General features: G+C 40.5%; 1 protein-coding gene and 1 pseudogene across 4 annotated transcripts in view; one reads left to right on the forward strand and one right to left on the reverse strand.

Annotated features, from left to right (window-relative positions):
- Window positions 1-1068: 1068 nt before the first annotated feature.
- Window positions 1069-7595, reverse strand: LOC112818576 (tubulin epsilon chain pseudogene; annotated as a pseudogene).
- A 4157-nt stretch (window positions 7596-11752) lies between these two features.
- Window positions 11753-14966, forward strand: part of ADGRG7 (adhesion G protein-coupled receptor G7) — a 67536-nt gene continuing 64322 nt past the window's right edge. For all 4 annotated transcript variants that reach the window (XR_012380550.1, XM_073899945.1, XM_073900034.1 and 1 more), the window contains exon 1: window positions 11753-12087. Coding sequence is in view for 3 of the 4 variants with exons in the window: in XM_073899945.1 (XP_073756046.1) it covers window positions 11973-12087 (115 nt within the window). In the remaining variant the exon portion in view is untranslated. The remainder of the gene's footprint in view (window positions 12088-14966) is intronic.

Consider the following 14966-nt stretch of genomic DNA (forward strand, 5'->3'; position numbering starts at 1 on the left):
ATTTGACAGAGAGAGACACAGCGAGAGAAGGAACACAAGCAGGGAAAGTGGGAGAGGGAGAAGCAGGCCTCCCGCCTAGCAGGGAGCCCGATGCGGGGCTCGATCCCAGGACCCTGGGACCATGACCTGAGCCGAAGGCAGACGCTTAACGACTGAGCCACCCAGGCGCCCCTGATATGAGGAATTCTTAATCTCAGGAAACAAACTGAGGGTTGCGGGAGTGGTGGGGGGTGGGAGGCATGGGGTGGCTGGGTGATAGACATTGGGAAGGTATGTGCTATGGTGAGCATTGTGAATTGTGTAAGACTGTTGAATCATAGACCTGTACCTCTGAAACAAATGATATATGTTAAAAAACAACAACAACAACATAGTAGGAAGGTAAAAATGAAGGGGGGGATATCAGAGGGGGAGATAAACCATGAGAGACTATGGACTCTGAGAAACAAACTGGGGGTTCTAGAGGGGAGGGGGGTGGGGGGTGGGTTAGCCTGGTGATGGGTATTAAAGAGGGCACGTACTGAATGGAGCACTGGGTGTTATGCACAATCAATGAATCATGGAACACTACATCAAAAACTAATGATGTAATGTATGGTGATTAACATAACATAACAAAATAAAAAAATAAAGTAAAAAAAAGCATTATATTTACGGATAATTTAATATACATGCATGCTAAAATAAACATAAATTATGATTCTTTTGAGTGCAAACAAGTGGTTACCCAAAGGAGAACAAGACCTCCTTAATAGTTGTAATAAAACCTATCCCTACAAAGTTAGGAGGTATTACACAGAAGTATTTATATTGTGTTTTTCTACTACTCCTCCTGCTTGTTTTAAAGAATCAGATTTTAAACAGAATATGAAAAAATCAATTATAAATAAATATAAAAATTTGCCTGTATAAGATTTTTATTGAAGGCATGATTATCATTGTATAAATGCCTAAATGTGAGACTATAAATAAAGTAAAATGTTGAAGGACCCTGTTTTCTCAATTTTAGAAAAGGGTAGTTTTCTGAAGACAAATGTTTGAAGTTAAAGTACAAGGACATCACTAATTTCACACACTGCTATCATCAACAGATTGTGATGAATCCAACAGATTGGATTTCATCACAAGAATCCAGCTTTCTTGATTCCAGGAGACAAGCCATACAGAAGGTTTTACTCATTCAATATGTCTGTGAAGATCTGACACCCTGCAACTGGTATATTTCTTCTAACCATAAAGGTGCAGGCAAGGTAGAGATTATGGAGTCAGCCTGACTGAGTTGGTGATCTTTACTAAAGGCATCTGAAAACATCTGATTGAGCCTTCAGGTAGGAATGTGAACATTTGCTAGTGTATATAGAGGTGTTAGGCTTGACACAAGATAAGGCACTTCAGGAAAAGAAACTCAATTCATGCTGATTTCATCCATATTAAGGGACCCTTTAAGTCTTGCAGAGCTTCTTAGTTTCAGCAGCAAATTTGCCACAGTGGGGTTCATTGCATCCAAGGGCTTCTGGTGCCACTTTTCAAAAAGCCCCGGCACTTGAAGTAACCAGACTCTTTGGCTTTATTGTTGTACTCAGCTTTCCAGAATTCACCATGAGGTCAATCTTGCTAATGATGTCAGATAAAGATTCGTTGTTAGTGGGCACCACACAGTCTGCATGCTCATTAAGTCCCTTCATTGCCGAGATGCTATTATAAGGCAAGGTTATGACATCATCCTCTTCAGAAGGATAAATTGAAGTCATGAATCTGTATAGTTCTGGGAATTCACCCTCAAGCACCTTCAAGAGAAATGTGCCAAGTCCAGATCCTGTTCCTCCTCCCGTGGAATATATAATTAAAAAACACTGCAAACAATCACAGGGCTTTGCCAACTTTCTGAGTTTCTCTAGAATCTGTTCTTCATAAAGACTGCCAAAAACTTGGTGACCCGCAGCCCAATTATTCCTTGAGCCAGAAATATCGGTGATGAGCTGCTTGCTATCAAACACATCTCTCAATGGGCCCTACAGAATTTCATTTACTACTCTTTGCTCCATGTCAGTCAAGACAGCTGATGCATTCAAAGAACAAATTTTCCCCTTGGAAATACTGTCACTGTCACCAACCACTCTGATATCCACATTTCTAAGGAAGCTGTTTATTGCCTCATTATAAATTCCTGTCTGGTTGGCCTTGGCATGCTCCCTTAGTGCCAGATCCCGGAAGCAGCAGCCCATCTGGTTTCCACACACCGGCTGACCAGTACAACCACCACCGACTGGGTCACACTGCAGCGTGGCGAGATCAGGGCACTGGGGAGCCCACGCCTGGTTTCCTACTTCCAGCCTGGCCCGGCCCACCAGCAGCAACCGTACTTCTTTTGTCTCTACTGTAACTCCGAAGGAATCCTTCTCAACTTGTAGCATTGGAAAGTGAGCCATAGGAACAGAAAAATGAGAGAAAAATCAAAGGAAGATATTATTTAGAGAAAAGAGGTTGTCTATAGGTGAGGACTTGGAGACCAGAGAGTTAGTGATTTGTCCGAGATCATGCAGTCAATTTGTGCTGAGCCCATGACAGAATATAAGTCTTCTGACACCAAAAGTTGGGGCTCTTTCCACTTTAGAGGTGACACTACTGCATAATGAATAGCTCAGTTCCTTCTTAGATGGACCTGCCTCATTCTAAAGACCATCTGCCCCATCCCTGCTCCCCACACAGCTTCTGTTCAAATATCTGGCCAGACATTGTCTTAGTCAGTTTGGGCTGCTATCACAGAGTACCATAGACTGTGTGGTGTGAACAGCAAATATTTATTTCTTATGGTTCTGGAGGGTGGGAAGTCCAAGATCAAGAAACCAGCAGACCTGGTGTTTGGTGAAGGCCTTTCTGGTTTGCAGACTGTCTTGTATCCTCACGTGCAGAGACAGATTGTCTCCCTCCAGTATCTTCTTTATAAGGAAATTAATCCCAGCATGAGGGCCCTTCTCTGATTACCTGATTACCTTCCAAAGGCCTCACTTCCAAATACAATCACATTGGGGATTAGACTGGATGAATGGCTAAGTACTGAATATAAATGAACAGCAGAAATGACAATAGCAACGATGCTACCTCCTAGTGGCAGAGCGTGGCAACACAACTCATAAGACAAAGTACCAGGGTCACATCCTAGAAGAACGAGTCAGACCACAAACATTGTTAGAGGTAGAGTTTGGGTTATTTTTTAAAATCTTAATTTTTAAAATCTTTAAAATTTTTATTATTTTTTAAAGATTTTATTTATTTATTTGAGAGAGAGAATGAGATAGAGAGAGCACGAGAGGGAAGAGGGTCAGAGGGAGAAGCAGACTCCCTGCTGAGCAGGGAGCCCGATGCGGGACTCGATCAGGGGACTCCAGGATCATGACCTGAGCCAAAGGCAGTTGCTTAACCAACTGAGCCACCCAGGCGCCCCATAAAATCTTTAAAATTTTTAAAAAGCTAATATATCCATGACCTTAACTGGCACTTAAGCTTAACATCAGTTTGAAGCTTAATGTTTTAGTTTTCAAAATAAGGCATGTATTTGAACTGGAAAATGTACGCTGAGCATAATATGGCAAATGCCAGGGATGAAAATATTCTCTCTCCCAAGTTCTATTACCAGCTATAAAATATAGTCACCTTATTGAGAAACAAGCTGATAACTTGGCTTAGTTAATACATTTTTGCTGTTTTATGGCCCCACACAGGTTGGCAAGTTTCCGTAACTGGCCTTTTTGTCATCCATTCCAATATTCCTCAGATAGGAATGTAGAGTAAACACTCGTGGAGTAAATCATTTACCAACTAGTGACTTCTGCATTATTATCTTTGATGTGCTTTAACATCTTATATGCCTGTTCTCTAACTAGATCACAAACTCCTTGAGTATCATACACTATTATTAAGCTTTCTGGGGATTATGGGTCTTATCTAGAAAATGCACGGTGTCTGTTGCAACGTGGTTCCTGTATAATTCAGGATTCTCCAGAAACAAAACAAAAAAAGGTATATCGGCCAATTAATTTAACAATTAATTAGTAATCAATTAAATATTAACAATAAAATAATTATACTAAATGGAGAGATTTAGGATCCAGAATACTATCTTGTCAAGATAAAAATAGTGGGATTTGGGTGCCAGTCAGTTAAGCGTTTGCCTTCGGCTCAGGTCATGATCCCAGGGTCCTGGGACAGAGTCCCACATCAGGTTCCCTGCTCCGCGGTGAGTCTGCTTCTCTTCCCTCTGCCCCTCCCTTGTGCTTTTTCTCTCCCTCTCCCTCTCAAATAAATAAATAAAATCTTTTAAAAAAATAAAAATATTATATGCAAACAATGAATCATGGAACACTACATCAAAAACTAATGATGTAATGTATGGTGATTAACATAACATAAAATTAAAAAATAATAATAATAAAAATAGTGGGATTTTATGTAGGACATCGAAAATACCAAGTCATCTCACCTCAGACAAGCTTATGATTTCATACTACTATTTTCAGAAGGACTAGTGTTCATACGGGACTAGCGTTTCTTGGCTGAGGCTCTTTTTTATTTACTGTAAATTTTGGGTCCTGCATTTCACCTGAATGAGGCTTTTTAGAAAGGAAAGGAGAAAATTAAACTACTTCCTACACTACGTCTCTCAACCGCCCCATAATTGACCAATTCTCTCTTCTTTCAGTCTTACTCACACACCTGTGGTTATCAGTTCAGATTCGGGGGATATAAACGGGAAGGAATAGAGGAGGAGAAAATGGAAAAAGAAAGATAAGGGACCAAGTCAGAAGAGATGAAGAGAGGAATTGAAGTTCTCTGGAGCATGATGCAGAAGTAAACTTCAAACGAGAAAAGAATTTGAGGGCTCCTTTTCTTTCACCTCCTGTAGCACAGAGAGATTAATTCAGAGTTACATTAATCAGAGTCCAGCATCTTCTGTGGACACATATTTTAGTTTCATAGGCACCAAACTTCTGCTAGTGTTAAGTGAATTACTTTCACAAAATGGTGCTGGTTTTTCCTCTCTGGAGCAATCAGTCCTCCAGACCCTCAAGAGCCTCAAGAGCTAGAACACCTGGGTCTAGAGAACATAGGAGGCACCTGAAGAACCAAGGCATCTAGAGGAGAGGAAAGTGGAAAGGCACAAAGAAAGGTCAGTGAGTGAGTGACTTCCCCTTGGCCCAGGAAAGCTTTTTCGGTACCTCTCTCCCTGCCCTCCATTGACCACCAGGTAGAAATAGAGGTGGGGGGGTTGTATAGATAAAAAGGTGAACTCAAGGGTTTCTCTGTTAGCAGTGGCTCAGAGTTTTCACTAACGAAGGGGCAGCAAATGCCATTGGGAGGTTTTCTAATGGAGAAACTCAGGCTCATCGCTAAGGAATAACAGGTGGGAAAGATGAGATTGGCCTTTGTCATTAGTGTCATAGGAGGTAAGGTAAGCAGGTTTCTGTGTAATTAACTCTCTGTTGGGGTCACAGTTCAAATGGTAGGGAAAGAAAAGGGATTCCAGAACTTCTTGATGCTTCTGGGTATAAGCTCATTAAGAGTCTGGTTAAATAAATGAATAAGATAAAATGAAGAATAGTGGTTTCACAGATGACAGAAATACAGGCTCCTTGTGAATTTGAGCAGGCTTATTTGAAAATCTGGCAAGACTTCCATAAACATTAACAAAAGAATGTCCTAAGACACAAAAAGGCCATTTAATGTCTTGCCATTTGCTGGTTTACTGCAAGCTTGATTCACTTCCTTTGGGAAAATTACCATTGAACAGTGATTATAAACTTCAGCGGGCATCAAGATGGAGGACTAGTTAAAACACAGATTGCTGGCCCCACCCCCAGAGTTTCGGATTCAGTAATTTCCTATTTTATTTAATGGGTTATAATTAGAACATTATTTTGATGCTCAAATTGCTAGAGGTGTTGGAAGAAAGCTGTCCTCACTTTGGGGGCAAGAGAAAACGGAACTAGACACCTGATTCTCATTTTTATTTTTTTTAATTCAATTAGCCAACATATAGTTCACTAATTTTTGACGTAGTATTCAATGATTCATTAGTTGCCTATAACACCCAGTGCCCATCACATCATGTGCCCTTCTTAATGCCCATCACCTGGTTACCCCCCTCCCCCCACCCACCTCCCTTTCCGCAACCCTCAGTTTGTTTCCCGGAGTTAAGAGTCTCTCATGGTTTGTCTCCCCATTTTTTCCCATTCAGTTTTCCCTCCCTTCCCCTATGATCCTCTGCACTGTTCCTTATGTTCCACATATGAGTGAAACCATATGATAATTATTTTTCTCTGCTTGACTTATTTCATTTAGCATAATATCCTCCAGTTCCATCCATGTCAATATAAATGGTAGGTATTCATCCTTTCTGACGGCTGAGTAATATTCCATTGTATATATGGACCACATCTTCTTTATCCATTCACCTGTTGAAGGACATCTCAGCTCCTTCCGCAGTCTGGCTATTGCGGACATGGCTGCCATGAACACTGGGATGCATGTGCCCCCTTCTTTTCACTGCATCTGTATCTTTGGGGTAAACACCCAGTAGTGCAATTGCTGGGTCATAGGGCAGTTCTATTTTTTAACTTCTTGAGGAACCTCCATACTGTTTTCCAGAGTGGCTGTTCCAGCTTACATTCCCACCAACACAGTGTAAGAGGGTTCCCCTTTTTCCACAACCTCTCCAACATTTGTTGTTCCCTGACTTGTCAATTTTGGCCATTCTAACTGGTGTAAGGTGGTATGTAATTGTGGTTTTGATTTGTATTTCCCTGATGGCAAGTGATGTGGAGCATTTTTTCCTGTGTCTATTGGCCATTTGTATGTCTTCTTTGGAAAAGTGTCTGTTCATGTCTTTTGCCCATTTATTGACTGGATTATTAGTTTTTTGGGTGTTGAGTTTGATAAGTTCTTTATAGATTCTGGATACCAGACCTTTATCTGTTACGTCATTTGCAAATATCTTCTCCCATTCCATAGGTTGCTTTTAGTTTTGTTGACTGTTTTCTTTTCTTTTTTTTTTTTAAGATTTTATTTATTTGACAGAGAGACAGCGAGAGAGGGAACACAAGCAGGGGGAGTGGGAGAGGGAGAAGCAGGCTTCCCGCTGAGCAGGGAGCCTGATGCGGGGCTCGATCCCAGGACCCTGGGATCATGACCTGAGCCGAAGGCAGCCGCTTAATGACTGAGCCACTCAGGTGCCCCTTGACTGTTTTCTTGATACTCGGTTTTATCCAATTCTCATGTGGAGTGAAAAACTTTGGCCTTCAGTGTAGGCATTCCCATCCCCTTGCTGTATTTCTAATTATTTCCGGAGTCCCAGAAAGGGGAGATGGTGCTCTCATTCACACAGAGAAAACCCAGGGATAGGGGGGGAGCTCTCACCATGGTTCTAGTGTTAACCTAGAACCAACAGATTCTGTTATACCGAAGGAATGACTGCAGTCCTGCCACTGAGGGCTTGGTGCCTGGCTTGATGGAGTAAGCACCGTAATGGTTGGCTAGCTTGCCTCCCTCCCCTGGCTGATTGAGATACCTTCATTCCAAAGAGCAGACTGCTCACGCATGTGCAGTATGCTCCAGGAGCTGGCCTGTATCCAAAGACTACTGCACAACAGCCCTGTTCCAAACACTTGAGCATCAGCCCTGAACCTGTACCAGCTACACCTGAATCATTGCTTCTTCTATCCACTGATGGGAAAGGAAGGAAAAAGAGCCCAAACCAGCAGCTTTCACTCTCTTTCTAAAGGAGGAATTCTAGCTTCTTCCCCCCTACCCCGTTTTTAAAAATTTTAATTCCACTACAGTTAACACACAGTATTATATTTGTTTCAGGTGTACAATATGTGTGTTTAAGACTAATGGGATGTCATTGTTTCAGGGCCTATGAATGGCCAGAACTAGAGAATATATGTATGTTAATGTATGATATATATCATAAACATGCACACATATATATTTGTGTATATATTCACAGTTTTGCATCTATTTTTATATAAAATGTATTTATTAACTATATATTGAAATATATTATTATTAATATATATAGAAAACCATGAGTTTGTATTGATACATACATCCATTTCCAATCCAACATTCTAAGTTTCTATTTTTTTAAGTCATACTGGAAATTATTTAGTTCAAATATTAGAAATAAGAAGTAATATCACACCCCTTCCTTCCCTTGAAATACTTGACTTTATTGCAGCCATCAGTTTTCCTCTTTTGGATAAGAAGTTCATAACTGCATTCATGCATTTATCTGATAGCCATTTCCTTTAAAGGATATTGCTTCCTCCAGAATTAGCCTCCTGTAGCTTTTCTTTCTCCATTTTTCTCATGACCTGTTTTGAAATTCTTGTGGAATTCAAGTTTTGTTCCTTTACAAATTTGTAATTCCCTTCTCTTAGAGTAAGGAACTTGGCTCTCCTTATTCTTATATGTTTACCTATTTGACTGGTCATCCTATATATAACTAATCTCTGATCTTCAGCCCCATCTTACCTATGTTTCCATACCTATGATGGAAAAATTCCATCACCCTATGGCGTGGACACTCTTCTTTCTTTGCTTGGGGTCTGACTCCTTATGCTAGGCTGCCACTCCATGTGGACACCCTCCTCAACGCTGGCTCTGAATTCCCACACCAACCAGCCCACGCATGCAGATGCCCTGTGACCTTTTTTGGTCTCTAAAGGAATGCACTCCTCTCCCTGCTCTGGCTTTGATTTCCCACAATTGGGCTGCCTTTTGCCTGAAGGCTTTCCTCACCCCTTGGTTGTGAGGCTGTCCCTCCCCATCACATGAATGCCTTAGTCACTCTGCTTCTAACCTGACATCTCATGCCAGGCTCTCTTGCACCCTTTGCCCTCCCCTAGTCTCATTTCCTCATTCATACAATGGGCTCTGACATCTGCTCTGGTCTATTGCTCATCTCTACTCCCACTATAGACACCTGCCTTGTTCTTCAACTAATAACTTTAGGACTAAAATTTTCAGGAAGGGAAGGCCTCAACTAGGTTGTTTAAAATATGAAAAAATGGAGTTTCAGATGCTTATGGCTTGTCTAGGGTCACCAAGCAAACTAGAGACATTGTCAGTACAAATTCAGGTATCCCTGAGTATAAGCTGTGCGAGGGCAGGGACTTTGCCTCTCTTGTTTACTCTATCATCCTCAGCACCTAGCACAATGTGTGCATTGAGTAGAACAAATGAATAAATGAATTATTCCCTGTTTAGTTTTTTTCCTTTTCCTGTTCCTTTTTGTGATCTTGATATGTGTGTGTGTGTGTGTATAAAACTGATGTCTATATATTTGTCTATAACCAACAGAAATTCATGCTCTAATATAAGTGTCAACATCTAAATATCTGTGCCTAGGAATTTCTTCTATTCCATAAATTTCTAGAGTTCCTAGCTGGATAGTTGGCATATAAATGAAAATATGAAAGTACTAAGAAGCTACAGCCATTATAACATCCCAGGATTCCAGCATTTCCATCGAGTGTGGAGGAGAAAATGTCTGAGAACCACCCAAGTCAATTTTTCAGTCACCAGACTACAGCCCCTTCAAAATGTTTGAAATACAACAAGGGAAAAATTCCATCACGCTATGGCAAACATGGGCCCCATGATCAGTTCCTTTAGTCACTCTGCTCAACTAAGTAAGACCTTTCTGCAGATGATCATGCAGGGCAGTGTCTCCAAAGCACATTCTGAAAGTTTGCTATCTCTGAGAAATTCTTCTCGAGAAGAGGATTCTGTGGTCAACACTGGGAACTTGACAATTCACAATGTATGTGACATATTAAAAGCTCTAAGAGGGGTGCCTGGGTGGCTCAGTCTGTTGGGCATCTGCCTTCAGCTTGGGTCATGGTCCCAGGGTCCTGGGATCTAGCCCTGCTTTGGGCTTCCCGCTCAGCAGGGAGTTTGCTTCTCCCTCCCCGCCCCCACTCATGATTGTGCTCAATCTCTCTCTCTCGCTCTGAAATAAATAAATAAAATCTTTTTAAAAAAATAAAGGCTCTAAGAAATCCTAGAGTTGAAGAAAAGTATTACCTTTGTGTAGCCTAATGTCACTCAAAGTTCCTTAACCAGAGAGCTCCTGTTTAGTGTGATGCCTGCCCAAGTCTCATCTCCTCATTCATACAATGGGCAAAAAATACCTGTTGCAGAATAAATGAGATAAAGATACATAAAGTGCATAGCACAGTGCTTGGTATATTCTAGGCACTTCGTAAGTGCTACTTCCTTTTCTTAGACATTATTTATTTAAAATGATCCCTTTTATTATTGAAAGAATAATAGATATATTCATTATTGTTATAATTGAAAAAATATTAAATGAGAAAGTTAAAAACTTCAAATCATAAAGGGTGTAAAATGAAAAATGAGTTCCTTAGATCTCTCAGATTCCCAAGAAGAATTATTTTTAATGTACCCTTCCCGACATTTTCTGTGCATATACATGCAGACATCTCAGAAACAGATTTTTAAAAATATATTTACAGCAAATGAAACAGTGGATTCACATTCATTTATGCTGTGCTGCTGCAGCGTTACTTCTAAGTTCTTCCATTTTGGGGTACATCGATGTGTTTTTCTGAAATCCTTGGGTGGGGTAAAGGTTAGAGCCCTATGTTCATGTCCCCTAAAGCTGTATTTTGACAAAGTGAGTATTAGAGAGAATAGGGGAAACATATAGTTGTTTTGGGGGTTGAAAAAGTCAGCTTAAATGTGTCCTCTTTTGTAAAATCTTTCCGAATCCCCCAGGAACAGGACTCTGATTGAGGTGAATATTCATTCCTCCAGTCTTTCAGCTGATGGTGGAGTGGGGATGGGGGGAAAGAACATGAGAGCCTGGGCAGGAGAGGGTCAGAGCTGCAGCTGCAGACACCAGCTTACATTGATCCAGATGGTGACTTCATCTGCTAGGGTTGCTGCAACAAAGTACTACAACTGAGCGGCTTAAAGCAACAAAAATTTATTGTCTCACAGTTCTGGAGGCTAGAAATCCAAAATAAAGGTGCCAGCAGTGTTGGTTCCTTCTGAGGGCTCAGAGGAAGGCTCTGTCCCAGGTCTCTTTCCTTGGTCTGTGGACAACCATCTTCTCCCTGTGTTTCTTCCTAAATTCTTGCCTCTGCATATCTCTGTGCAAATTTCCTCTTATAAGGACACTGGTTTTACTGGTTTAGAGCCCGCTCCAATGACCTCATTTAAGCTTGCTTACCTCTGTGATGACCCTATCTCCAAATAACGTCACATTCTGAGGTACTGGGGGTTAGAACTTCAACATAGGAATTTTTAGGGAGACGCAATTCAGCACATAACAGGTGGGTTGTAGTACTGGGATTTTGTGCTTTGCAAAACTCACCCCGTGCTAATAAAGCCCACTCACCCACTGCAGCTTTCAAAATGTGGGCTCTTTTAAAAAAGTGCAAGGACTAGAATTGTGTGTGTGTGTCACTCCCCCTTGTTGACAAGAGGGAGTCTGTGTGGCCTGAAGCACCTGTTAGTCTACCTCAGCTAGATCCCCCTAAAACTGAAGTGTAAGAAGATGACTTTTATTTTTTTGCTCCCTTCCCCACCTTCTTGCTTATCTGGACATTTATACTTTGACCCTGTTAACTATTCCCTCCTTTTCTTCTTTATGACCCTCAGTTATCTTCTCTTCCCATAATTCCAACCTTTTTTTCATGCTCTCATTCAGTGAAGGACGAGGAAATTGCAGTGAGAGCAATGCGTACCTTTCATTAGGTGATTCAAACTGCATCCTGTCTGATTAACCTACAAAGTCCTGAAAAATGAGGACTTCTGCCTGATAGATCACTGAAAGGAGGAATTATTTTTATATTTTAGAATAGTTTCTGATTAAGCTTCTTGGCTCAAGAAGAAAGACACTAGTTGTTTTTCAGCCAGGAGTGGATTTGTGGCTTGGCTTCTCCATGGCTTCCTGCCGTGCGTGTGACCTCAGGGTGCTGACAGCCATTGTGTGTGGACTGCTGACGACCATCGTTTTGGGACTGGGCATCTGGATGACTGTGCTTAAGATCCAGAGAGGTAATATTGTTTATGGTTAACTATGTTATGTTTATCTTTTAACTTTCTATGTTTAACTCAAATCAGGAGAAGGTATTGAGCCTCTGTCCCTGACACCTAACACACCAGTACTGCAAATAGCCATGTCTGGGCTGAGGTTGCCCACCAAGGTGTCATGTGTGAAATGCAACAGGCAAGGGTCAGTCGATGGCTAGCATATGGTTGCACACACGTGAATCGGAATATGTGAGTGTGAGTGGGCATGGTGATGAATTACCTAGTTTGATTAGCCTCTTCTTGCTCTTTTTAACTCCTGACTGGGTAACAGCTTAATTAAAATCATTACTAACACACGTTTGGGTCTGTTTAGCTAAATCCACAAAAGATAACTCAGTATGGACACACACATACATACCCACATAATCAAACATGTGCAGAATGGAATTTCATCTCAAGAAGAAAGTCTAGGGATGTTCTCACTAGGATTGTAAATAAAATCGTACGGTTTGTGCACAAAGTTCTCACTTTCCACGTGTTAACTACTCAAAAATGAAGATTACCTAGAAGATGATTTTTCTGGTTGTTCAGCAAATGTTTGTTAGTAAACTGCTGTGTGCTAGAGCTGACACTGGAAGGTGGGAGGGGGAGCGATGGTGTGTAAAACAATGATGTTAGAGGACCCCCCCCAAACTCACAACAAAGACTTTCTATAACCCCAGCGCTGGTTCCCTTGGGCTGCCAGACGTTCTCCATAAAGGGATTCAAAGCTGGATGTGCTGAGTATTCCCTTTTGTAACAAACAGAGAAGGATTCTAATAAAATTGAGTAAATAAGTGTAAATAAAACCAGTCCAAAGAGCCGCAGAAGGGGTGATCTGCCCTCTGAGAAGATAGTTAACTGAGGAGGATAGAAGGTTTGGGGAACCGGCAGAAGCACAATGCATGGCTGCAAAGATCCACTGTTGGGAACAAAAGAAATCAAATATATTAGCTGTTGATGGAGTGGTAGCTGAGAAGGGGTCTGATCGCCCTCCCCTCCTCCCCACCCTTCAGAACATTATCTGGAAAACATGGAACTAACTAACATTTGGATAATCAGCATGAGAAAATTTGCCAGAACAAAAACAATAGAATTTAAACTTGAGAAAAATGTGTTTTTATTTGTTTTGTTTATTTATTTGTTGGTTTAAGTTTTGTTTAAAGTTAGAAAAATTATGAACTATAGGCTTCACCCTATTAAGGCTGCTAAATTTATAAGACTTTATTTAAAGAGTGCACTTTTAAGGTATCGTTCTTTCCTTCCTCCCTCCCTCTTCTCCTTCTCTCCATTACATGACATCTACTTTAAAAGGGAAATTTGTGGTGAGTTATAAAGGACACAGGCACAATAGAACCATTAAAATGAGGACCAAAGTATAAAACACTATAAGGAAGAAAACAGGGAGTTGCTAAAAATAAATACAAAACATAGTCCCTGAGACATATCCCTGAACTTCCTGAGGGCTAAGACCCCAGATGAAGCATAATAGGCAACAAAAAACCCTTGTTCAACAGTAAAAGCATACCAGCTCCTCAAAAAAAAGAGACAAATGTGTCCTTGCTCTGAATTTTTCTTAAAAAAATGTTTTAATCGAATGGAGTTGACACACAATGTTACATTATTACATTAGCTTCAGGTGTACAAATGATTTGACAAGTTTATGATGTATGCTTATCTCATTTAATCCAAACAACTACCTTTGAGGCAGTTATTATTATATCCATGATACTGATGGGGAAACTCAGGCTCAGAAAATATCAAGCTTACTTACTTAGCTAGAGAGTGTTGGGTCTGGATTTAAATCTAGATTATTCTGACTTTAGTTTCTTTCTCTTCACTCCCACATATTCTGCCTTCTAGAGGGAAGACGAGGTTAACTCAATTAATTCATCTCTCTTTTTTTTTTTTTTTGAGGCAACCATGCCCCAAATCCCTAACTCACAAAGATAAGCAGTAACCAGTAGAATGTTTTGCTAGGCAAGGTTAGGCACTTTGGTAAGTCACCTTGTTTGTGAGATCTACAATTATTAATTAATTGAGATCTACATTATTAACGCTGCTTATAGAGTGTAGATTAGTATGTTCACTTTTAAGGTTTTCTGAGTCTTCAAATGGTGTTTACAGACTTTTGGAGTAACTGCTATAGCTTTGCCACAGTCTTCTAGGTCTTGCCAAAGTACTTCCTTCAGTTTCACAAAGTTATGTGATTGTCTGCTGTTAAACTTCTAGAACAGCTAAAGAGATTACATTCAGACTGCATTGCCTGGAAAACTGCTCATGTTCTATCAGCTTTCCTCCCGGTGACTGCCTTTAATGGAAAGATTTCTCACATTCACATAAGCCCCAATATCTACTGGCCATCAAACAAGCCATGAATGAGCTTATGTCTAATTATTCTAAGTGTAATTATTCATTTTTTTTCAATGAATCATTGGTTTAAATATCAAACAAGTGCTTCAAGGCATGGCTTCTAGAATGCCAGGGATCTGTGTTGTATAGAAAAGCTTTTTATTCTGCTCCTACTGCTTAATAAGGCCTCTTGTAAAAGGTCATGGTTTAAAGCCCTAGTCCAGATGAAGTTGATAGCATTTCATGGAAGTAGACACGACTTCTTTCAGAATTGCTAGAATAGTCTTTGGCATTTTTATGCCACTGATGAAAACATTAAATAATAATAATCTTTTTTTTCCACCAAAGCATCACAGTGAGATACATTGTTAAGTGTAACATCTTCTCCATCTAGGCTTTCCGGAATAAGATATCCTATGCTTTTGAAGTTTTGTTTGGTAAAGAAATTTTTCAAAACTATTGATGACTCTTGCAATTTCCAAAAGAAGCTCAAGACTTGGAGATCTCCTATG

The sequence above is a fragment of the Callorhinus ursinus genome, unplaced genomic scaffold (genome assembly GCF_003265705.2).
Source record: "Callorhinus ursinus isolate GAN/ISIS: 27379988/994484 unplaced genomic scaffold, GSC_fseal_2.0 scaffold1, whole genome shotgun sequence".
NCBI classification, from domain to species: domain Eukaryota; kingdom Metazoa; phylum Chordata; class Mammalia; order Carnivora; family Otariidae; genus Callorhinus; species Callorhinus ursinus.